Raw genomic sequence first — 17,226 nt, forward strand, 5'->3', positions numbered from 1 at the left:
ACCATTCGGTGTAATGTCGGTAAGCTTTTCAAGCCAATCAGGTCTTACTTTCGTGTAGAACTGGCTTTGGGAAGTTGGAAAAGCTGTAATAGCATTGCTTGATAGGAAGTGCTCTTCAAGAGTAGTAAATGGAGATGATATGATGGCTCAATATCGGATAGCGGTACGTAGGAAATATAGTATTAACTGCTAAGCAAAATGAAGATGGGAGATCATGTTGATGTAGACTTGAAGTAGCAATATATATACCCTTTCTACTAGGACATGAACATTTACTAAATTGGTGCGAGTCTGTAATACAAGAGTTGACCTCGGCTACTGCGGATATGTGCTATATCCGCGGAGTCAAGAGACGCTCTAGTAAACTACTTGAATCATGATCCGCGGAAAAGGCCTATTTCTATTGAACTACTCTAATCAAATGGTAAAGGCGCCTACGTATTATAGCCTAAATACTTGAAAAAGCCTATAGCTAGGGCGGGGGCTATGGTAGGTTGCTGATCTAGTTAGGTTGCGGATATGGCCCGGCATCGGGGGAAAAGAGATCCAGAGATTGCCGGTGCTGGATAAAATAGTGAATACACATTACAAACAGAATGAATATGTCACTAACTATAATAGCCATGAATCGAGAACACGTCAAGCATTTAGCTGAATATGGCTGTCGAGATCCAAGTCCAGAAAGAGTATCTAAACCATCGGACGGATCACACGGTGTTGTGGCAAGAGAGATTCGTCATAAAGCGCATACTGTTACTTTACCGTATTCCACCATTATAAACAAAAGAATCCTTTTTATTCGGCTATAAATAGTATAAATTGCCATCATTCTGTTTTTAGGCTTGAAGTTGTACGTTAATCACCTAGGTAGGTAGTCTTGTCACTCTACCGCCTCCATACAACTTACAGTGGGGCGTGCGATTTATTTGTGAAATGCACCGCTGCTTAGACTCTCAAGTTCTGCAATATTACGATCCACTTGGTGGTCAGAACTGTCCGATTTAGCAAACGGCTTGCATATGAAGCTAGCCAATTTACAAGCAGGGGCGCTCTCTGGGGTGGAAACAGTGGCCTGTTCCAGTCTGATTTTGGCAAGTAAAGTACAACATTATTGGCAGCTGAATATCCTATGCTCGTCAAATTTCTCTAAACACGATTTGGGAATATACAAGTCGTAAACCTGGCATATCTAAAAACGTCCAAGAATCACAGCAATGGGTAAAAGCTGATTTCGTGTGATTAGGTCCGGCGGCATCAAAGACATTCTTGACAGCTCTCACAGCGGTCGATAGGAGCGAGACTATCACAATCGACAACGAGCTTGCTGGAGTGGGCTTTTCTCTACAACAAGATAACTATAAATAAACTCTGGGCAGCAAATATTATTCTGCACGAGCATTGAGATGGGGAGGAAGGCCTTCTCATTCATTGTGATTCATTACTATATATGTATATAGCAGTATCAAAACAGATCATTTATTTACATATCAATGTACTTGACAGATATGTTGAGAAATACTGCTCAAGATTTCTGGCCTTGTACTGAGACCATGCTGAGTTCGATGGCCTGCAAGCGGGTACCAGAAGTGGAAGTATATGATGTGAAATTTGTATTTTTTGAGATACATCAAGTGCTGGTGCTATTATGGGCGCCCTGTGCCATATTGAGGTCCGACGCAATATGTGACCACAAGAAAAGGATTTGACTGCTACATCCAATCCAACTTTCAGCCCTCATTCATGGTCCGCCATTATAAATTCCATAGCTCAGCCAGTCTCCGTTGATGCAACCATCTGGATCGTAGAGCCTCGTTACAGCGCCACTTTGAGAACCGCCTAAATAAAGGGCGACGTGCTTTCCGTTGCGAATTGAGTTGACTCGAACACTGCGCTGGTCTGGCCAGAATTGATCTTCGGCTCCTACACTGCCTATAATGGTTGTACCGCCGCCATTGCTGCAGTCTGAGCGAGGAGAGTATTAGCATTCTGAGCTCTATCAAAGGAAAAGACACTACCAGAATCCATACCGGGATTTGGATACACTGTGAAGTCTGCATCATAGCTTAGCGCAGTGCCAACGAAGGCAGACAGCAGAGCTGCGTAAATTCTTGGGAAATGCATTTTGCGGGGTTTGATCTCTTGGGGATAGCAATAAAAGATTTGGTGTTAATTGCCATGAAAGACTCAGGGTTTGAGAGCGCTCTTTATATTGTTGGCACTTTGGAATAGATACGCAATTGTACGACCCTCTAATGCAGGCATAAGCTGATATACTGCGATAGGAAACTGCAGTGCAGAAGGATGACTGGCTGTGGGGTGGTTTCAATACTCGTATAAGTGGAGGATCGGAATGATTAGCTCATTATCTGTTACTCAGAATACAAACGTAGCATAGGTCAATTCGTCCAAGACAACTGGCTAGACTTGTAATACCGAATTGGCCAAATCCCCTTCCGTCGCTTTTAAATGAAATCTCGCCTGATATGTCACATAGGCACATCTGGTGAGTTAGTAATGTCAGATCATGTCCTTTATTTACTTTCCTTAGCGCCCTGATACTGATATCTCTCTTATATACCCGCTAGTAATACCAGTGCCCTTTATAACAATGGCATAGAAATTCTAGTCATTTACTCCCGTATACTAGCATCTGCTCCATATTCAAGCAGCAATTGAATAATGTCCATAGAACCATTTTTCATAGCAGCATCAAGAACACTTCCGCTCACTCCTTGTGCATGTATATCTGCTCTACTAGCAAGAAGTATTTTGATAATTTCCATAGAGCCGTTTTGTACGGCAGTATGGAGAGCGCTTCCGTTCACTCCTTGTGCATTAGGATCTGCTCCATAAGCAAGAAGTCTTTCAATAATTTTCACAGAGCAGTTTTCTACGGCAGTATGGAGAGCGCTTCCTTTCACTCCTTGTGCATCCATATCTGCGCCATGATCGATAAGTAATTTGACGATTTCCACAGAACCAATTTTTGCAGCGGCAAAAAGAGCGCTTCCATTTGCTCCTTGAGCATCAATATCTGCGCCATGATCGACAAGTAATTTGACGATTTCCATGTGCCCGTGCGCCGTCGCTGTCTGAAGCGCAGGATTGCCGTCTTCTCCCGTACTGTTAGGGTCAACTCCCTTCTGCAGTAGGAAACGAATTAGGAATGTAATGCCACTGCGAGAAAGATTGTACAGCAGATGGCCGTATCTGATGTCAGTTGTGGCTATTGTCTCCGCTTCGAGCAGTGTGGCCACAACATCTAGATAGCCTTCGGCTGCCGCAATGTCCATGCAGTCGAATCTAAAACTCGTCGCTCGTTCTAACAAGGAGTGGGAATGCATACATAGCCCGGCTTTATCGAACCAGGACTCCAGAATGAAAAAGGCAGAGCTGCCCTCTTGGCGCATGATGGAGTTCGCGAATTTGACTCCGATATCAAGAGCCTGGCTACCCTTGTCCGAATTTTGCATGTGTTGGGGGAGAAACTGTAGGATGTAGGAAAGCAGAGGCCAATTTGCAAGGTGGCGAATAATGTGTTTATAATCCGGTTTGTCTCCATTCATTGCAGGGCAGTTTTCTGCAAATAGACGAAGATACGAGATGCAGTTGAGGAAAATCTCATATTCTCCTAGATGTTTCTTCATGAGGAACTCCCCTGCTTCGACGTCGCTGGTCAAGAATTCTCGGACGGTTAGATGTAGAAGCTGGACGATATCGTTCGTATCGCGCAGAAAGAAATCGGCGGAATCCTGTGATGATCCAATCTCCAAGAGATCTCCACAAATGTCACTCATTCTTTGTTGCACAGCGGTATCATCGAGAAGGCGATAATCCTGTAAGTTGATCCTTGAATTCTCTTCCACAGTGTCTGGTATCGCAACTACGTCGCGAAACTCGTTGACGCTTAGCGCCCGCTCAGCAAATGTCACCCACGTCAGCATCCGTTGCGCTTCTCGAACTCGTGAATCAGCCTTTTCTTGCCCTTCGTTATTGAATCTGGCTAACAAGTCTTTGACAATGCGCTCATATAATGGCTTCAGATCGTTGGGGAGTGCGTCCACTGTTTTCTTGAATTCTCTTGCGGAAACACCGCGACGTACTTCCCGCTTTAATTCTCTCGTTACAATCTCTACCCACATAAAAACTCCTCTCGCCTTGCTCACGAGGTTGGCAGTTGCATATGCGGCCATATCTTCAAACTCAGCCGTGAGTGCGGGCCGCTGAGCCAGGTACGCGTCTTGCACTTTGCACATTGCTATTTTGATAAACTTTTTGATGTCCCCTTCGTTCTTTTTCTCGAGCACCACGTGGAAAAAGTTGTGAGATTTCCGTATATAAAAAAAATTGTCCTTAATGTCCTCTTCAGGTCGACTTGCAAGAACACATTTGATAACACAAGCTGATTCATTCTGGCAGAAGTGCTGCAGTAATAACAAGATATCGGATCTTTCTGACTGCTCTGACTCGTCCATTGCGTCGATAACGAGGTAGATTGTCAGAGGAAAATCGTTAAATTCACCCAGTGAGGTGAAGACATTGTGGAGATCTTTGAAAGTCCAAGAGATTGAACCCCGAGAACGATCTAGCAGGCTTCGATATTTTTCTCTAAAGGCCGGGTAAAATCTTTGCTCCTGGCTCAAAAGCTGGTACAGAAGCGATTGAAGCATATGAGTATTGCTAATCTCAGATTTGGCGCCTCTGAGACTGTAGAAGAAGCTGGCGAGGAGGGCAGAGCGGTTCCTCGGCTGTGGAGCAATGTCGTGAAAGGCAGCTTTGTCAGGTGTAGCGTAAGCGTCTGAAAGGTCGTATTGATTCTGTAAATGTTTGAGAATCTTTTTACACAGAGTCGATTTTCCACTGCCAGGTCTGCCTTGTATCCAGAGCAATGCTGACGTTGTCTCCTTGCTCCAGAGTTTATACGCATCGTCCGCCCAAAGCCAAGCTCCTGTTTCTTCACTCCCTAGTGAGATGATTCCACGGCGCTGGTTATCCGCCATCGGTGACAGAGAATTTAAACAATCTATACACGTAAAAATAATTTAGCTTCCTTCTTTTTGTTTTGGAGAGTTTGAGCCAAGCCCATAACTCATGATGTGTACCTGTTGATTCCTTCTCCGGGTTAATATATGGCAGATCTTCCAAGATGTCCGAAATGTTGAGAGATGGTCTACTGACCGTTAAGATCTTGAGTTTTGATGGATTTTCTGTGTTGCTTTTCCCTTTGATGTTGTCCCATACTTCGCGAAGATTTCTTAGAAACCGACCTAAGTCTTCTGGATACAACTCATCAATACCATCAATGATAATCCGAACCTCCAGACGCTCTCTACTCTCCAACAAATTATTTAGCACTTTTTCTAGAACTTTCCAAAGTGTAACTTCGTGACTTTGTTCGATAAGCTGATCGCTGCGGGACAGACACGTCCGGAGATGTGGAGGGATGCAGTCGATAATGTCACACTCTAGTAGCTGAGATATGATTGATGCCACCGCAGTCGTCGAGCTGGGTTCTTTTTTTCTTTTGAAGAAGAAGAATGCAAGACGAGTCCGAAACGACGTGTGCATCTGCTTGATCTGTTGCACTATATGCAATGATGTTGTGGTCTTTCCCGAGCCTGGGAGCCCTGAGTACCACAAAAATTGAGGTTCGTGACTGGAAAGCCAATTTGTATATTCTGGGCTTTTCAAAAACTACTCCATCGTTTGGACGTCAATTTGATTTTGATCTCGCTGAAGGTCATTTTGGAAATCCGTTTCCACGTAGAAACTAAGTGCTTTCATCGCTGACACGTCGGAGACGTCCTGCTTGTTGATGTTATTGTCAACCAAGCGCTTGATGCTTTGGCATAGGCGAGTGTATCCGACATCTGTTTCGCTCAGGAATCTATGAATAGCACGGTATTTCCCATGACAAGGAATGTTATCCTTCTGGGGTATCATCGCGGAGTCTTTTTTTCACGGCCTTTGAGACAAGTGTTAGCATATGAGTCTTTCTTATGTTTTCGTATCACTATAGAACCGACATTCATGATTGGAAATGGACCGACGGATTCTGGCTGAACCTCATAAAAGTTGACCATGTCCCTATTTGCAAACCGGGTTAAGAAGATCTCATGTAGAGACTTGTTTTCCGGGGATCTAGGATCAATAACTTCAAGAAGCGCAGTGCTTGCGCCTTGCCAATACCCGAGCAACGACAATGCCTTTGCGAAAATGGTCAATTCCGAGCCCAAATGGGGAGTCTCAAGGAAAATAAAGCCTTTGGCGCAATCTGGAGAGAATGCTGACTGTGATTTTCCAGAGGTATCGCCATGGGCCATGAGCATGGCCTTGAAATATTCAGTGTCAGAAGCGAGCCCTTTCTTCAGGCGTTGCACATACCTGTTTGATGATGAGGCCCCCGAAACTATATCCGATGAGTACCACTGGGCGATGTCGTTCCTGCAGAACAGCCGTGTTAGAAGTGCTCAATCATTACTACAGGCTATCGGACACTGCGTCATACTGTCTCTGTTTGCCTGACGCCCTCGATCGAAGTTAGGAGATCTTGACCATAGTCTCTGAGAGACATGCCTAATGCATGTGCTTGCCATCCGGAATTGTGGTAATAAACTAGGACTCGGGCCTGAAGTGCATCGAGAGGGAGAAAATCTCGAAGCCACATAGGCCCGTATTTTAAATTTGCATTTGGTTGGGTGTAGTTTTGAGCCAGAGTTGAATTGCCAGCTGCGTCTCGTGGAGCATCAAGCTTGTAGGCCCATGCCGTCTCTGGAGAGGAGCCAAGTCCATGAACAGCTACAATACTACGACCCGGCCACATGATTAGCTTCTATTCTATAAATAACCTCAAGAATGAATTCTTACTCGACCGATATGGAATAGCCGGGATGCGATCCTGGAGCTGACTTGGGCAAGAACACATCTAATTGCCTCGGCGTTTCATAGGCGGCTTTTTGTTTGAAGAGCAAGACTTGGACCGGGGATAGAGCAATACAGACGGCGAGATTCAAGAGGCATAGAGTACCGTATAGGAATGAATATGTTGTTGACTCCTGCTGTAAACACTTATCTGCAAGGAATACGAGAAATAATAGCGTTCCTGCCCAGACTTGATGAAAGAGCTTTCCAGATACCATGGCTGCCCAACAGAAATACGTGCCAAAGATGAGAGCCAAGGTTGTCGAAGCCATATTGAGATGGGAGCCTGATAGTACGGCGGTCTTCGTGTTAGCCCTGTTGGGCGGGTGCTGTTTGGATCTTCGCTGACAACAACCAAGTCGCGTACACTGAAGTTGATGGACGTGACACAGGAGATAGGATGAGGGGGGAGAGTAATCTGAGGCAACAGATGCTGGTGATGTTGCTGAGCCGCGTTGCGTTGCCCCGCTCATGAACGCACAAGAATGAGCGAATGAGAGCCTTGTACGTGGGATATCAGCCGCAGCTGGCCAATCAAGCATGCATCTACATCTATTGGCTGTAAATGAAATCGCGATGCAGCGAATAGTAGTTGAGCAAACTGGGTGCCTGAAAGAGGCGGCTGAAAAAAAGGCTTGGCTGCGACAGGTAGGGATTGAAATGACTCTCGAGCAATTTTATTTAGAGTGGACAAGCCTGTTTCAGCTCAGAACGCTCTCGACGGAAAAGCCTGGAAAGACATAGCCAAACGCGTAGAGACTGACTCGGCGAACGCGAATATTTCCAGAGACACATTTCTGCCATGAACGAAGTGCCTTTTCCATCCCATCGACAGCTTTGTTCTGAGCTTTTCATTGTTGAAGGCACGCAACGCGTACTGACCAAAGGCTCGGACAACGTCGATCCCTCTGCCGCGATCTCTCAAGAGGCTGCAGACAGCGCCTCGTTACTAGGCCACCCTTGGGTTAGGCTTCGAGATCCTTATAATGGAATTAGCCAATTCCTGAAAGACGAATTGATAACGGATAGCTTGGACAAGCTAGCTCCGCATCTGTGGCTGGTTGCCACGCAGAACAGCACTCATATTTCGTCGCTGACCCATCAACTGGTCCGAGGCCGACAGATAGTTGTCACAGAGGATCCAGGCCTCCATTTGACATGGATATACGAAAGGGTTTTTATAAAGCCGCTTCCCGAGTATCTGCTTTCCCACGCGTTTTGGGATTACTTCCTCGTCAACTCCAGTTCACCCATTCCCTCTCCGGACAGGAAAGCAATCTTCAGAGCGGCATGTGGCTTCTTGAGATCCTACGCGTTTCTCATACAGCACAAATCGGACTATCTGCTTGCAATACAGGATGACAAACTGGACCTAATTCCGAAGTCCATCCCATTTTCCGACTTGGTTGAGTTTCTGAGATGTTTCAAGTCCATTCCAGATACTGAAGTTTCTCCCCGATATCTATATAGAGATCTCCGACTTACGCGCCTCAACTTCTGGGTCAAGATATTCCAAGGGAAAAGAACATATTTCAAGCAATATGGGCAGTATGGTGCCTACTTTGCTCAATTTTATGGCCCTCTTCTATTTGTCTTTGGAATAATTACTCTTGCATTGAGCTCGATGCAAGTTGTTTTAGCTGCGGAATCAGTCACCGGATTTGGCGATGGATGGATGAGTTTTGTGTGGATGTCGCAAGGCTTTTCAATATTTACTCTATGCCTGACCCTTTTGTTGTCATTATTTCTGATAGCAAGCCCCGTTTTGTTCATTTTCCGAGAGGTCATTTATGCTGCGAAACACCACCACCATGGTGAGCTAGTGAGCGAATGTAGTTCAGGAGCGGCTAGAGGCAAGACAAATACTGAAGGCGTCGTGTAGACTGAATGAAAAGACTTCAATCGTTTTAATAATGCTCAAGAGCTGTCTGAGATATTCATTGTTTACTCGGGCAACGATGTTCCATTTGCGGCGGGAGGACATTCTTGCTTATTCTCTGATATTCTCAAATACTTCTATTTTAATTCTGCTTTGTAGATATGCAGCGTCTCCATGCCTATTGGCTTTGATAAATTATGTGACCAGATATTGAATTGTTCATCTTGAAGAGATATCGTGTGTATTGTGGCATTCACAATCACACAAAGGGCGGCATTTTAGCTTGCTGATCGCGGTCAAAGCGTACTGACTCTACTCCTCAAAGAGAAGAGAGCTGAAAATCCCCTCCACATATGTTAAACATGCCATATTATTGTACTGACTATCAGTTGCGAATGGTGGTCGTTCAGCGTCTCATTAAGTACGACGCTGAGGTGAATGCTCGAGGGCAATGGAGATCGGCATTTCACGCGACGGCAGCACGGTCGCAGTTTGAAACAGCAATCAAAGTGATAAAGGTATTGATTGATGACGGCGCCTTAGTTGACCAACGGGGCGGCGAAAATTGGGGAAAAGTGCTGCATGTTGCCTATAGATGGGAAAATAGAGGCCGTTCAATTTCTGCTGAAGAGAGACGCGGGTGTCAACGCTCAAGGGGGTCGATTAGGAACTCCATTGCAAGCTGCTATTGCCAGAGAAGAAGAATCGACATCTTAGCCAAGAATCACATGGATCCAGACGTGATAAACGAGCAGCAAGGCTTTGCGCTTCATATGGCATGTGCGAGAAAGCATGAAGGCAGACATGCGAATCTCGCTAGTTTCCGCTTGGACTGTGCACATATCAACGGCTCATCCAAGAAATCAAAGGAGCTCCTTCAGAAGTTTCCTGATATGAATGTAAATGCACAAGCCGGTGTATTCGGCACAGCTCTTCGGGCTGCCGCCTATTGCGACCAGATACTGTCAGTAAGGCTATGGTTGGATAGAGGAGCCAAAGTCAACACGCAGATGAATTTCGGCAGTGCTTTGAATAGGGCTATTGTCAGCGGCCATGAGACAATTGTCAAGAATCTTTTTGATGCTGGTGCGGCCCGATTGTCATTTGCGATAGCAACTTGACGAAGAGTGACTTCAGGCTATTTTAGAAGATGACCAAAGTACCGTTGAAAGGCAGAGACAGTTTTTGCGAGGAGAAAAGCAGGGCGGAGAAGGAGCTGTACTTCAATAAGAAGAGTAACCCTCCCTTGAATAGCCAAATTGGACATTGCGCCCGTTGTTTGCAGTGCTGTAGTTCTATTACAAATGTTGAGCTCACGCATGGACTCAGATGCGAACACCTTATAAAGCCAATGCTAGATTCTCCTCTGAGGACAAGGCTTCAAAGCGATATTTGAGCTGCAAATCAGATCTTATTACTCACCTAGCGGTCCTATAGCCACTGGAGTAATTACTACTGGCGTTGCACCTTAGTATTGGCCTGCGTTGAGTGTTCAAGATGAAAATCAGCTTCTGAAGAAATAGTAAAGAATCTGGGTCGATTGAGGCGTAAGCCAAGTAGAGACTTGTTTCTTGGTCAAGATAATTTTCTGCCTATGTCTCGATAGCACTTTGGCCTACACGATTTCAACCAAGGTTCCATTGTTTTATCAACTACCTACATGTAGTTAAAACATGCCGAGATACCACCCCAAGCGGACTTTACAACCGGCATGTTCAGTTGCAAAAACTCCAATCTGGCCATCAAAAGTGGAGCCAAGTGGTAATTTCACAGAAAGCTGCAGATGCGAATTACTAAGCTAGGAAGCACGCCAACCACGCCGGCTCTCTGTGGGATGTTGCGGTGGTATATCGCTCCTGGTTGTGCCCGAAAAAGGTCCTAAATCCGGGCCCCATCAACCGTTATGGCACCCAGAATACCCAATAAGGCTTCTATTCTACCTGAAATCTCACCTGTTGATTTGATATCAAAGGTATTTGTGTAGTATTCGATCACACGCTGGGTATAGTGCCGATGGGATGGCCCACGAAATCTAATGGTGGCGTTGCTAACTCGGTTAGCGAAATTCCATGTGTCGACATACATTGGTAAGTTGCGAAATACGATGATATAATGTCGCGAATGGATCATTATTCTACATGGGCAATATAGAGGCAGAGAAGTAGCAATGCAAAATATAAATATTTCGCACAGTAGCAATTGAGCGCTGTTTGTATTAATATCTATCTTGTATTCTGTCAATTCACCAAGCGCTATTCATCGATGTGTGGAAGTCAAGAGCTATATCATTGAAGATACACACACCTCTATTGCCATGGCAGAGATAAAAACCACTACACACGTTTACAAAACTGTGAACGGGCTAGAGCTCACTATTGATGTTTCCACTCCTGCTACAGCTCAAGCCAACAATATTGCCCTTATTCATTTTCATGGAGGATTCTTGGTAAGCTGACATTGCTAGATACAGTTATGATGAAGTAGAATCTAACAAACATCGCATGCAGCTATTTGGAGACAAGACTTCGTTTCCGCCTTACTGGTTAATTAACGTATGCAAAAAGAGAGGCTGGACATATGCAACTGCTTCATACCGGCTACTTCCAGAAGCTAAAGGCCACGATATTCTCGAAGATTCCTTGGATGCTGTTCGCTGGGTCTATAACAACATCTCGCGTCGAATCATCATAGCCGGCTCCAGCGCCGGAGGCCATGTGGCATTCACAACAGCAGCCAGTCCTCTGTGTCCAAAGCCTCTCGCACTGCTATGCGTTTACGGCATGATTGACTTTTTGAACGGTCGATATGTTCATCCTGGGCGGCTTCTAAGGGGAGGTATTCCCAACGAAGACGAAATCTTGAAAGAGATTGATGCAGCTATACAAGGTGCTAAAGTAATTGACGGGTATCCCATCCCACCTGACTTGGAGGCAAGTCAACGATTCAAATGGTCTTCTGTGATGCATCAGGCGGCGCGATATATCGACGTCCTTACCCATTCTCCTGGGTTGACGGAAAAGATTGCAAAGGAGGGTGTTCAAGTAATACCCGAGGAGCATCGGCCACTGTTTCCAGCAACATTTGGCTTAAATGCAAACTTTCCCCCGACTATTCTCATGCACGGAGATGCAGATGATTTAGTCGACTTTGAGTTGAGTTCTTCCGTTGCTACAAAGCTCCAAAATGCGGGGGTCAATGTTCATTTTGAACGCGTCGCCGGCCAAGGCCATGGCTTTGACTGCACAGAGAATATCGACTTGGATGCTGAGAAGAATGTGGAAGATCGAGATGGAACGCGAGAAATTCTTAAACGGATTGTTGAGCTACTTGAACGTTACACCAGGGATAACTGAGGTATTACCTAGAAGAAGTAGATATATAGTGTAGCGAACCAAATGAAAGACCGTTTGTCATTGTGGTATTCATGGGGCGTTTGACAGCCTAACGGAAGTCTCTCTAACTAGTAGAAAGACGGACGAGAACCAAAATGGACCGTATTCTCTTGGGGAATGGCGTCTGACAGGAACTACCACGTGGGTTGGCTTACGATGCTGGTGTCGCCTATCCCGCGGTTCTACATCAGCCACCGACGTAAAGCCTCGATTCCATTACAATCTAGACCTCTCAAGTCTCAAACATCGTCATATGACCACAGAGAGTTGAGAGCCCATTCCCGGGATGCATTTCCGGCAGACTCGAAAGAGCGGCGCTAGTCTGGATGTTGGATCTAGCTCACAAGTGTGGAGTGAAATGCAAAGCAATCGGGATACCTTCGGGAGAGAATCTGGGGAGAGTTTAATTCGGAAAATGAGCCGAAGCTGACAATCGTGGGGTAAACATGCGGAGAAGACGCCTGCCGGGGGAGATCCGGGGGAGTCCGGGGAGAGTTTCGTTAGCGCCACTGTCCTAGATAGTAGAGTGAGGGCATCGACATCGACTATACAAAGGTAAAGGTGTAGATCGTGTAGCTCCCCGGGAAAGAGATGGCTCTCGAAGAAAAGGAATATGGCTATAAAAGTGCTACAATTTGCTCAATAGGTGACACGATGCACTGCAAATGAATATGCGCGGCTAGTGATAGGATGCTTCGACAAACTAATTGGAGTTGTATTAAGACGAAATGTATCATCTTCAGTCGACAACCTTGTGTTATTTGGTGTGCCTTTGCATGAGCAGCTTGTCACCTGCCATCGCTTCTGCTGTCCATCACCAAAATGCGCCCTCGGCTCACACCGTCAATGGGACTTACACCGGCCTCACTCTCAGCACTTTCAACCAAGAGGCCTTTTACGGCATCCCTTTTGCAATACCTCCACTTGGAGACCTGAGACTCCGTTATCCCGTGCCGTACAACCAGTCATGGACAGGCACTCGTAATGCCACCGTACGCTCAGACTCGTGCCCCGGCTTTGACAAGCCCTTTGCCCAGGGCTTTGCCGACGGCTTAACCATGAGCGAAGATTGCTTGACGCTTGACATTGTGAGACCTGCCAATGTTCAACCTGGAGACAACCTCCCTGTCTTCTTCTGGATTTACGGCGGTGGCTTCAAAGCCGGTGGATCAGCCGACCCGCGTTACAACACGTCGTTCATGGTGCGCAACTCGATGCAAATGAAGAAGCCAATCATCGCTGTAGTGCCCAACTACCGCACATCTGCGTTTGGCTTGTTGGCTTCAAAGGAGGTTGCGGCAGCCGGCGTAGGCAACATTGCCCTCTTTGACCAGCGGCTAGCGATGAAATGGGTGTCTGAGAATATCCGCGCGTTTGGCGGCGATCCCAGCAAGGTCACAATTGCGGGTGAGAGCGCGGGAGGCTCTTCGGCGGGATACCAGTTGGTGGCATTTGAAGGGAAGAATGACGGCCTATTCAGGAGTGCTATATTGGAGAGCTCGAGCTTGCTTGGTGCTTCGAGTAAGTTTGTCTTCAGTACTTGTAGCGAAGATCCAGCTGATGTGTTACTGACTGCTCATAACAGTGAATACTGTTGAGACGCTGAACGTAACTTACCAAGGCTGGTATGATAACATCACGACAACGGTTGGCTGCAACACCGCCACAGATTCTTTGGCCTGTCTCCGCACCGTTCCATACCAGAAGCTCTTCAGCGCCGTAAATGGCTTCCAGTTCAAGCCCTATATCGACGGCAAATTTATCTCTCAGCCTCCCTCCGTTTCAATCGCAAAGGGCCAGATTGCTGATATCGCTCTCATCATGGGGTCTAACACAGACGAGGGCACTGCCGAGTTCTTTACGCCTCGAGGAACTCTAAACAACGACAGTGACATTTCATCTCTCGTCGCCCATCTTGGCGGTGGTCTCAACAGCTCAGTCGTCGCCAACATCCTCCGTCTCTACCCTGATGATCCTATCCAAGGCTGCCCCTTTGGCACCGGACCCGAGAGATTTGCAGACCAGGGCTTCCAGTACAAGCGAGGCGCTGCCATTAGTGGCGATGTAAATATCCACGCTGGTCGCCGAGCCTTTGCCATCAACCACAGTCAGCGCAGTAAGCATCCGATTTACACGTACCGCTTCAACCAAGTGCCGTGGAACATGCAAGAAGTCGACGTCACTACCACTGCGCCTGTGTTCGTTACGCATTTCACTGAGATTGTCCATGTTTTCGATAATCCGGATAAGAACGTCAACTGGATTGGGCCATATCCAATCATCTCGGAGCTAGCCACGTTCGTATCCCGGTCTTGGGTATCATTTATCCACGATCAGAATCCAAATAATCACGGTCTTGAGGGAAAGCCAGCCTGGCCTAAATATAATGCTTCGAACCCGCAGAATATTGTTTTCAGGGCTGGCGCTAGCTGGGTGGAGAAGGATGATTGGAGACGGGAACAGTTGGCATACTGGAGCACTCTCTGGACGGAAATAATGACATAGGTAGTCAAATATGTTGGTAGTTACTGCTGATTTCTTAATATCCTTCACAAGTTGAATGGTTTCGGATATGCGCTTGAGCAATTTCGGACCTAGAATTGGTGTTCGATAGTAGTGGATGTATGCTAATCAAGTAACATTTAGAGTAAGCTACATGTAGTTATCGGCGCGTGACGAACTACTATGGTGTCAATACTTTGCTACGGCACAGTTTAATGACGAAATTTGTTTGATGTTTCTTTTTATATAAACATTTAATATACTTCACAACAAAGTAACACTATATGCATCGCAGCAAGCAGTTATCAATGTTTAAAAAAAGAAGAAAAGTCTCTTTCACGTCTGCAATTCCGCCCAGATAGTGGGCCAAAACGCCAGCTTCTGTTTGCGGTAACCATCCTTTTCAACAAAACTTCCCCCTTCGCGAAATACAATGTTTTGAGGGTGATTGGAATTATACTTGGGCCATTTCGGAAGATTTGGGTCTTGCAGTCCATGGTTATTGGGATCCAAGTCATGGATGAATGACACCCAAGATCGCGACACAAAGGACTGTAGCCTTGCATAGCCTGGGTACGGCCCAATAAAATTACTGTTATTATTCGGATTGTCAAACACATACACAATCTGCAATTGACAATTAGCCAAGAGATACCGAGATTGCTGTAGTGGACACGTACCTCAGAGTAATGTGTGACATAGACTGGTGGTATAATCATAATTGAGGGCTCCCTCATATTCCAAGGTGCTTGATCAAATCTATAGGTATAGATTGGCTTTTGGCTCCGAATGCTGTGCGAATTTGCATAAAATCTTCGTCCTGAATGTATAAAGTAGTCTCCAGCAATAGCAGCACCGCGTTTGTACTGAAATCCCTGATCTGCGAATCGTTCGGGTCCAGTTCCAAAAGGACAACCCCAAGTAGGGTCATCCGGATATAGATTCATAACCGTCTCTACTGTTTTATTATTGAGACCGCTTCCAAGAGCCTGGATGTATTTGAACACATCTTGATCGGTGTTCAAAGGGTTCGCACGGGGTCCTAAGAAAACTGCGGTTCCTTCGTCAGTATTACTGCCCATGATGATGGAAACGTCGGCAATTTCTCCTTTCTGAATAGACTGTGACGGTAACTGTGAGATGAATTCGCCATCCATGATTGGTGTTTGGCGGAACCCAGTGCACGCTTGGTGTAATGTTTCATAAGGGACCGTTCTCAGGCAAGCCAGGCTATCGTTTGAGGTGTTGCAGCCTACGGTTGTTGTAATGTTATCGTACATGCCTTGATAGCTCCGTTGCAGTTGTTCAGGATTATTAACTATAAAGTCAGCCGGATCGTTCTTATTATACTCAAAGTGTCTCAGGCGTACTTGGAGCTCCTAGGAGGCTCGCACTCTCCATTATTGCTCCACGAAACAGTCCGTCATTATTGCCTTTGAAGCCAATTAAGTGATAACCCGTGCTTGAGCCACCTGCACTCTCTCCCGCGATTGTCACCTAATTGAGTTATTACATGTTAACCGGTTATAGAGACCAATTACCTTGTCAGGATCACCACCAAAGCTTTCAATATTCTCTTGGATCCATTTGAGGCCCCTTCGCTGATCAAAGAGTCCGAGATTGCTAACGTTGGCATTGAGAACTTCTTTTGATGCCAAGAAGCCAAAGCACATTGTTCGATAGTTGATAATGGTACCAATAATGGGCTTATTCATGTCCATTGAGTTTCGCACAATGTATGACAAGTTGTATTTTGGATCAGCGGACCCCCCGGCGATGAAACCTACAAGGAATCAATTTTGCTGTTTAGTGCAAGCCAAGAACAGTGATTATGGTTTACCTCCACCATAAAACCAGGTGAAGACGGGTAGTTTGTCAGAAGGATTAATGTTGGCCGGACGGACAATATCAATGGTCAAGCAGTCTTCTCCGAGGGTAAGCCCGTCGACAAGACTTCCACCAACAAGAGCAAGCGGAAATCCGTTATACCCCGGGCAAGAGTCAGATCGAACTGTTGCATTTCTTACACCGGACCAAGATTGGTTGTATGGCAGAGACCGTCGGAGACGAAGGCCTCCAACAGGCGCTTGTGCATACGGAATGCCATAGAATGCTTCTTGGTTGAAAGATGGTATGTTCAGTCCCGAATACGTCCCATTAACAGTATGAGCCGTAGGTGAAGACGCGGCGAGGACTGCAAAAGCATGCGTCACGGTGCTGAAGAGGTAGTAAGCCGTGAACAACATTGTAAGATCTTGTCCCGGGCGGGAGGGGGCCACAATTGCTTGCCAAAGGTTGAGGTCCAGCAGTCTTTTGACGTTTTATACCTACAATTACGAATTATTTTCATGTATTATTTTTTACGTTTTTAATCATCATATAGACAATGATTTATTCCTGTGTTTTCCTTAGCTCTGTCTGCGCCGGATGAGACTTCCGACGAGTGTTTAGTTCCCCGCATCTCCCCGTCTTGTCGCTTCTCCCCGTTTGTTGATGGACAAATTTAATACATTTGATTGGAGGACCATTTTA

General features: G+C 46.0%; 9 protein-coding genes across 9 annotated transcripts; 4 read left to right on the forward strand and 5 right to left on the reverse strand.

Annotated features, from left to right (window-relative positions):
- Positions 1–1,738: 1,738 nt before the first annotated feature.
- TrAtP1_009737 (uncharacterized protein) lies at positions 1,739–2,121 on the reverse strand (the record flags this gene model as incomplete). The annotated part of the gene is made up of 2 exons (XM_014091195.1): positions 1,739–1,962; positions 2,028–2,121. 2 exons carry the CDS (start codon positions 2,119–2,121, stop codon positions 1,739–1,741), a joined length of 318 nt encoding a protein of 105 aa, XP_013946670.1.
- Positions 2,122–2,630: 509 nt separating this feature from the next.
- Positions 2,631–5,098, reverse strand: TrAtP1_009738 (uncharacterized protein; the record flags this gene model as incomplete). The annotated part of the gene is made up of 1 exon (XM_014091194.2): positions 2,631–5,098. Exon 1 carries the CDS (start codon positions 4,998–5,000, stop codon positions 2,631–2,633), a length of 2,370 nt encoding a protein of 789 aa, XP_013946669.2. The 5' UTR covers positions 5,001–5,098.
- Positions 5,099–5,232: 134 nt separating this feature from the next.
- TrAtP1_009739 (uncharacterized protein) lies at positions 5,233–6,762 on the reverse strand. The gene is made up of 4 exons (XM_014091193.2): positions 6,509–6,762; positions 6,385–6,444; positions 6,027–6,332; positions 5,233–5,965 (listed from the first exon to the last, which is right to left on the reverse strand). Exons 1-4 carry the CDS (start codon positions 6,665–6,667, stop codon positions 5,924–5,926), a joined length of 567 nt encoding a protein of 188 aa, XP_013946668.2. The 5' UTR covers positions 6,668–6,762; the 3' UTR covers positions 5,233–5,923.
- An 863-nt stretch (positions 6,763–7,625) lies between these two features.
- On the forward strand, positions 7,626–8,803 carry TrAtP1_009740 (uncharacterized protein; the record flags this gene model as incomplete). Its single annotated transcript, XM_014091192.2, has 1 exon — positions 7,626–8,803. The coding sequence occupies exon 1, from the start codon at positions 7,724–7,726 to the stop codon at positions 8,801–8,803; it is 1,080 nt and encodes a 359-aa protein (XP_013946667.1). The 5' UTR covers positions 7,626–7,723.
- Positions 8,804–9,528: 725 nt separating this feature from the next.
- On the forward strand, positions 9,529–9,921 carry TrAtP1_009741 (uncharacterized protein; the record flags this gene model as incomplete). Its single annotated transcript, XM_014091191.1, has 1 exon — positions 9,529–9,921. The coding sequence occupies one exon, from the start codon at positions 9,529–9,531 to the stop codon at positions 9,919–9,921; it is 393 nt and encodes a 130-aa protein (XP_013946666.1).
- A 1,061-nt stretch (positions 9,922–10,982) lies between these two features.
- TrAtP1_009742 (uncharacterized protein) lies at positions 10,983–12,153 on the forward strand (the record flags this gene model as incomplete). Its single annotated transcript, XM_014091190.2, has 2 exons — positions 10,983–11,246; positions 11,308–12,153. Exons 1-2 carry the CDS (start codon positions 11,115–11,117, stop codon positions 12,151–12,153), a joined length of 978 nt encoding a protein of 325 aa, XP_013946665.1. The 5' UTR covers positions 10,983–11,114.
- An 815-nt stretch (positions 12,154–12,968) lies between these two features.
- TrAtP1_009743 (uncharacterized protein) lies at positions 12,969–14,697 on the forward strand (the record flags this gene model as incomplete). The annotated part of the gene is made up of 2 exons (XM_014091189.1): positions 12,969–13,713; positions 13,778–14,697. 2 exons carry the CDS (start codon positions 12,969–12,971, stop codon positions 14,695–14,697), a joined length of 1,665 nt encoding a protein of 554 aa, XP_013946664.1.
- A 333-nt stretch (positions 14,698–15,030) lies between these two features.
- On the reverse strand, positions 15,031–15,851 carry TrAtP1_009744 (uncharacterized protein; the record flags this gene model as incomplete). Its single annotated transcript, XM_066114405.1, has 2 exons — positions 15,031–15,321; positions 15,375–15,851. The coding sequence occupies 2 exons, from the start codon at positions 15,849–15,851 to the stop codon at positions 15,031–15,033; spliced, it is 768 nt and encodes a 255-aa protein (XP_065970501.1).
- A 336-nt stretch (positions 15,852–16,187) lies between these two features.
- TrAtP1_009745 (uncharacterized protein) lies at positions 16,188–16,940 on the reverse strand (the record flags this gene model as incomplete). The annotated part of the gene is made up of 2 exons (XM_066114406.1): positions 16,188–16,477; positions 16,535–16,940. 2 exons carry the CDS (start codon positions 16,938–16,940, stop codon positions 16,188–16,190), a joined length of 696 nt encoding a protein of 231 aa, XP_065970502.1.
- Positions 16,941–17,226: the final 286 nt, after the last annotated feature.

The sequence above is a fragment of the Trichoderma atroviride genome, chromosome 5 (genome assembly GCF_020647795.1).
Source record: "Trichoderma atroviride chromosome 5, complete sequence".
NCBI lineage: Eukaryota > Fungi > Ascomycota > Sordariomycetes > Hypocreales > Hypocreaceae > Trichoderma > Trichoderma atroviride.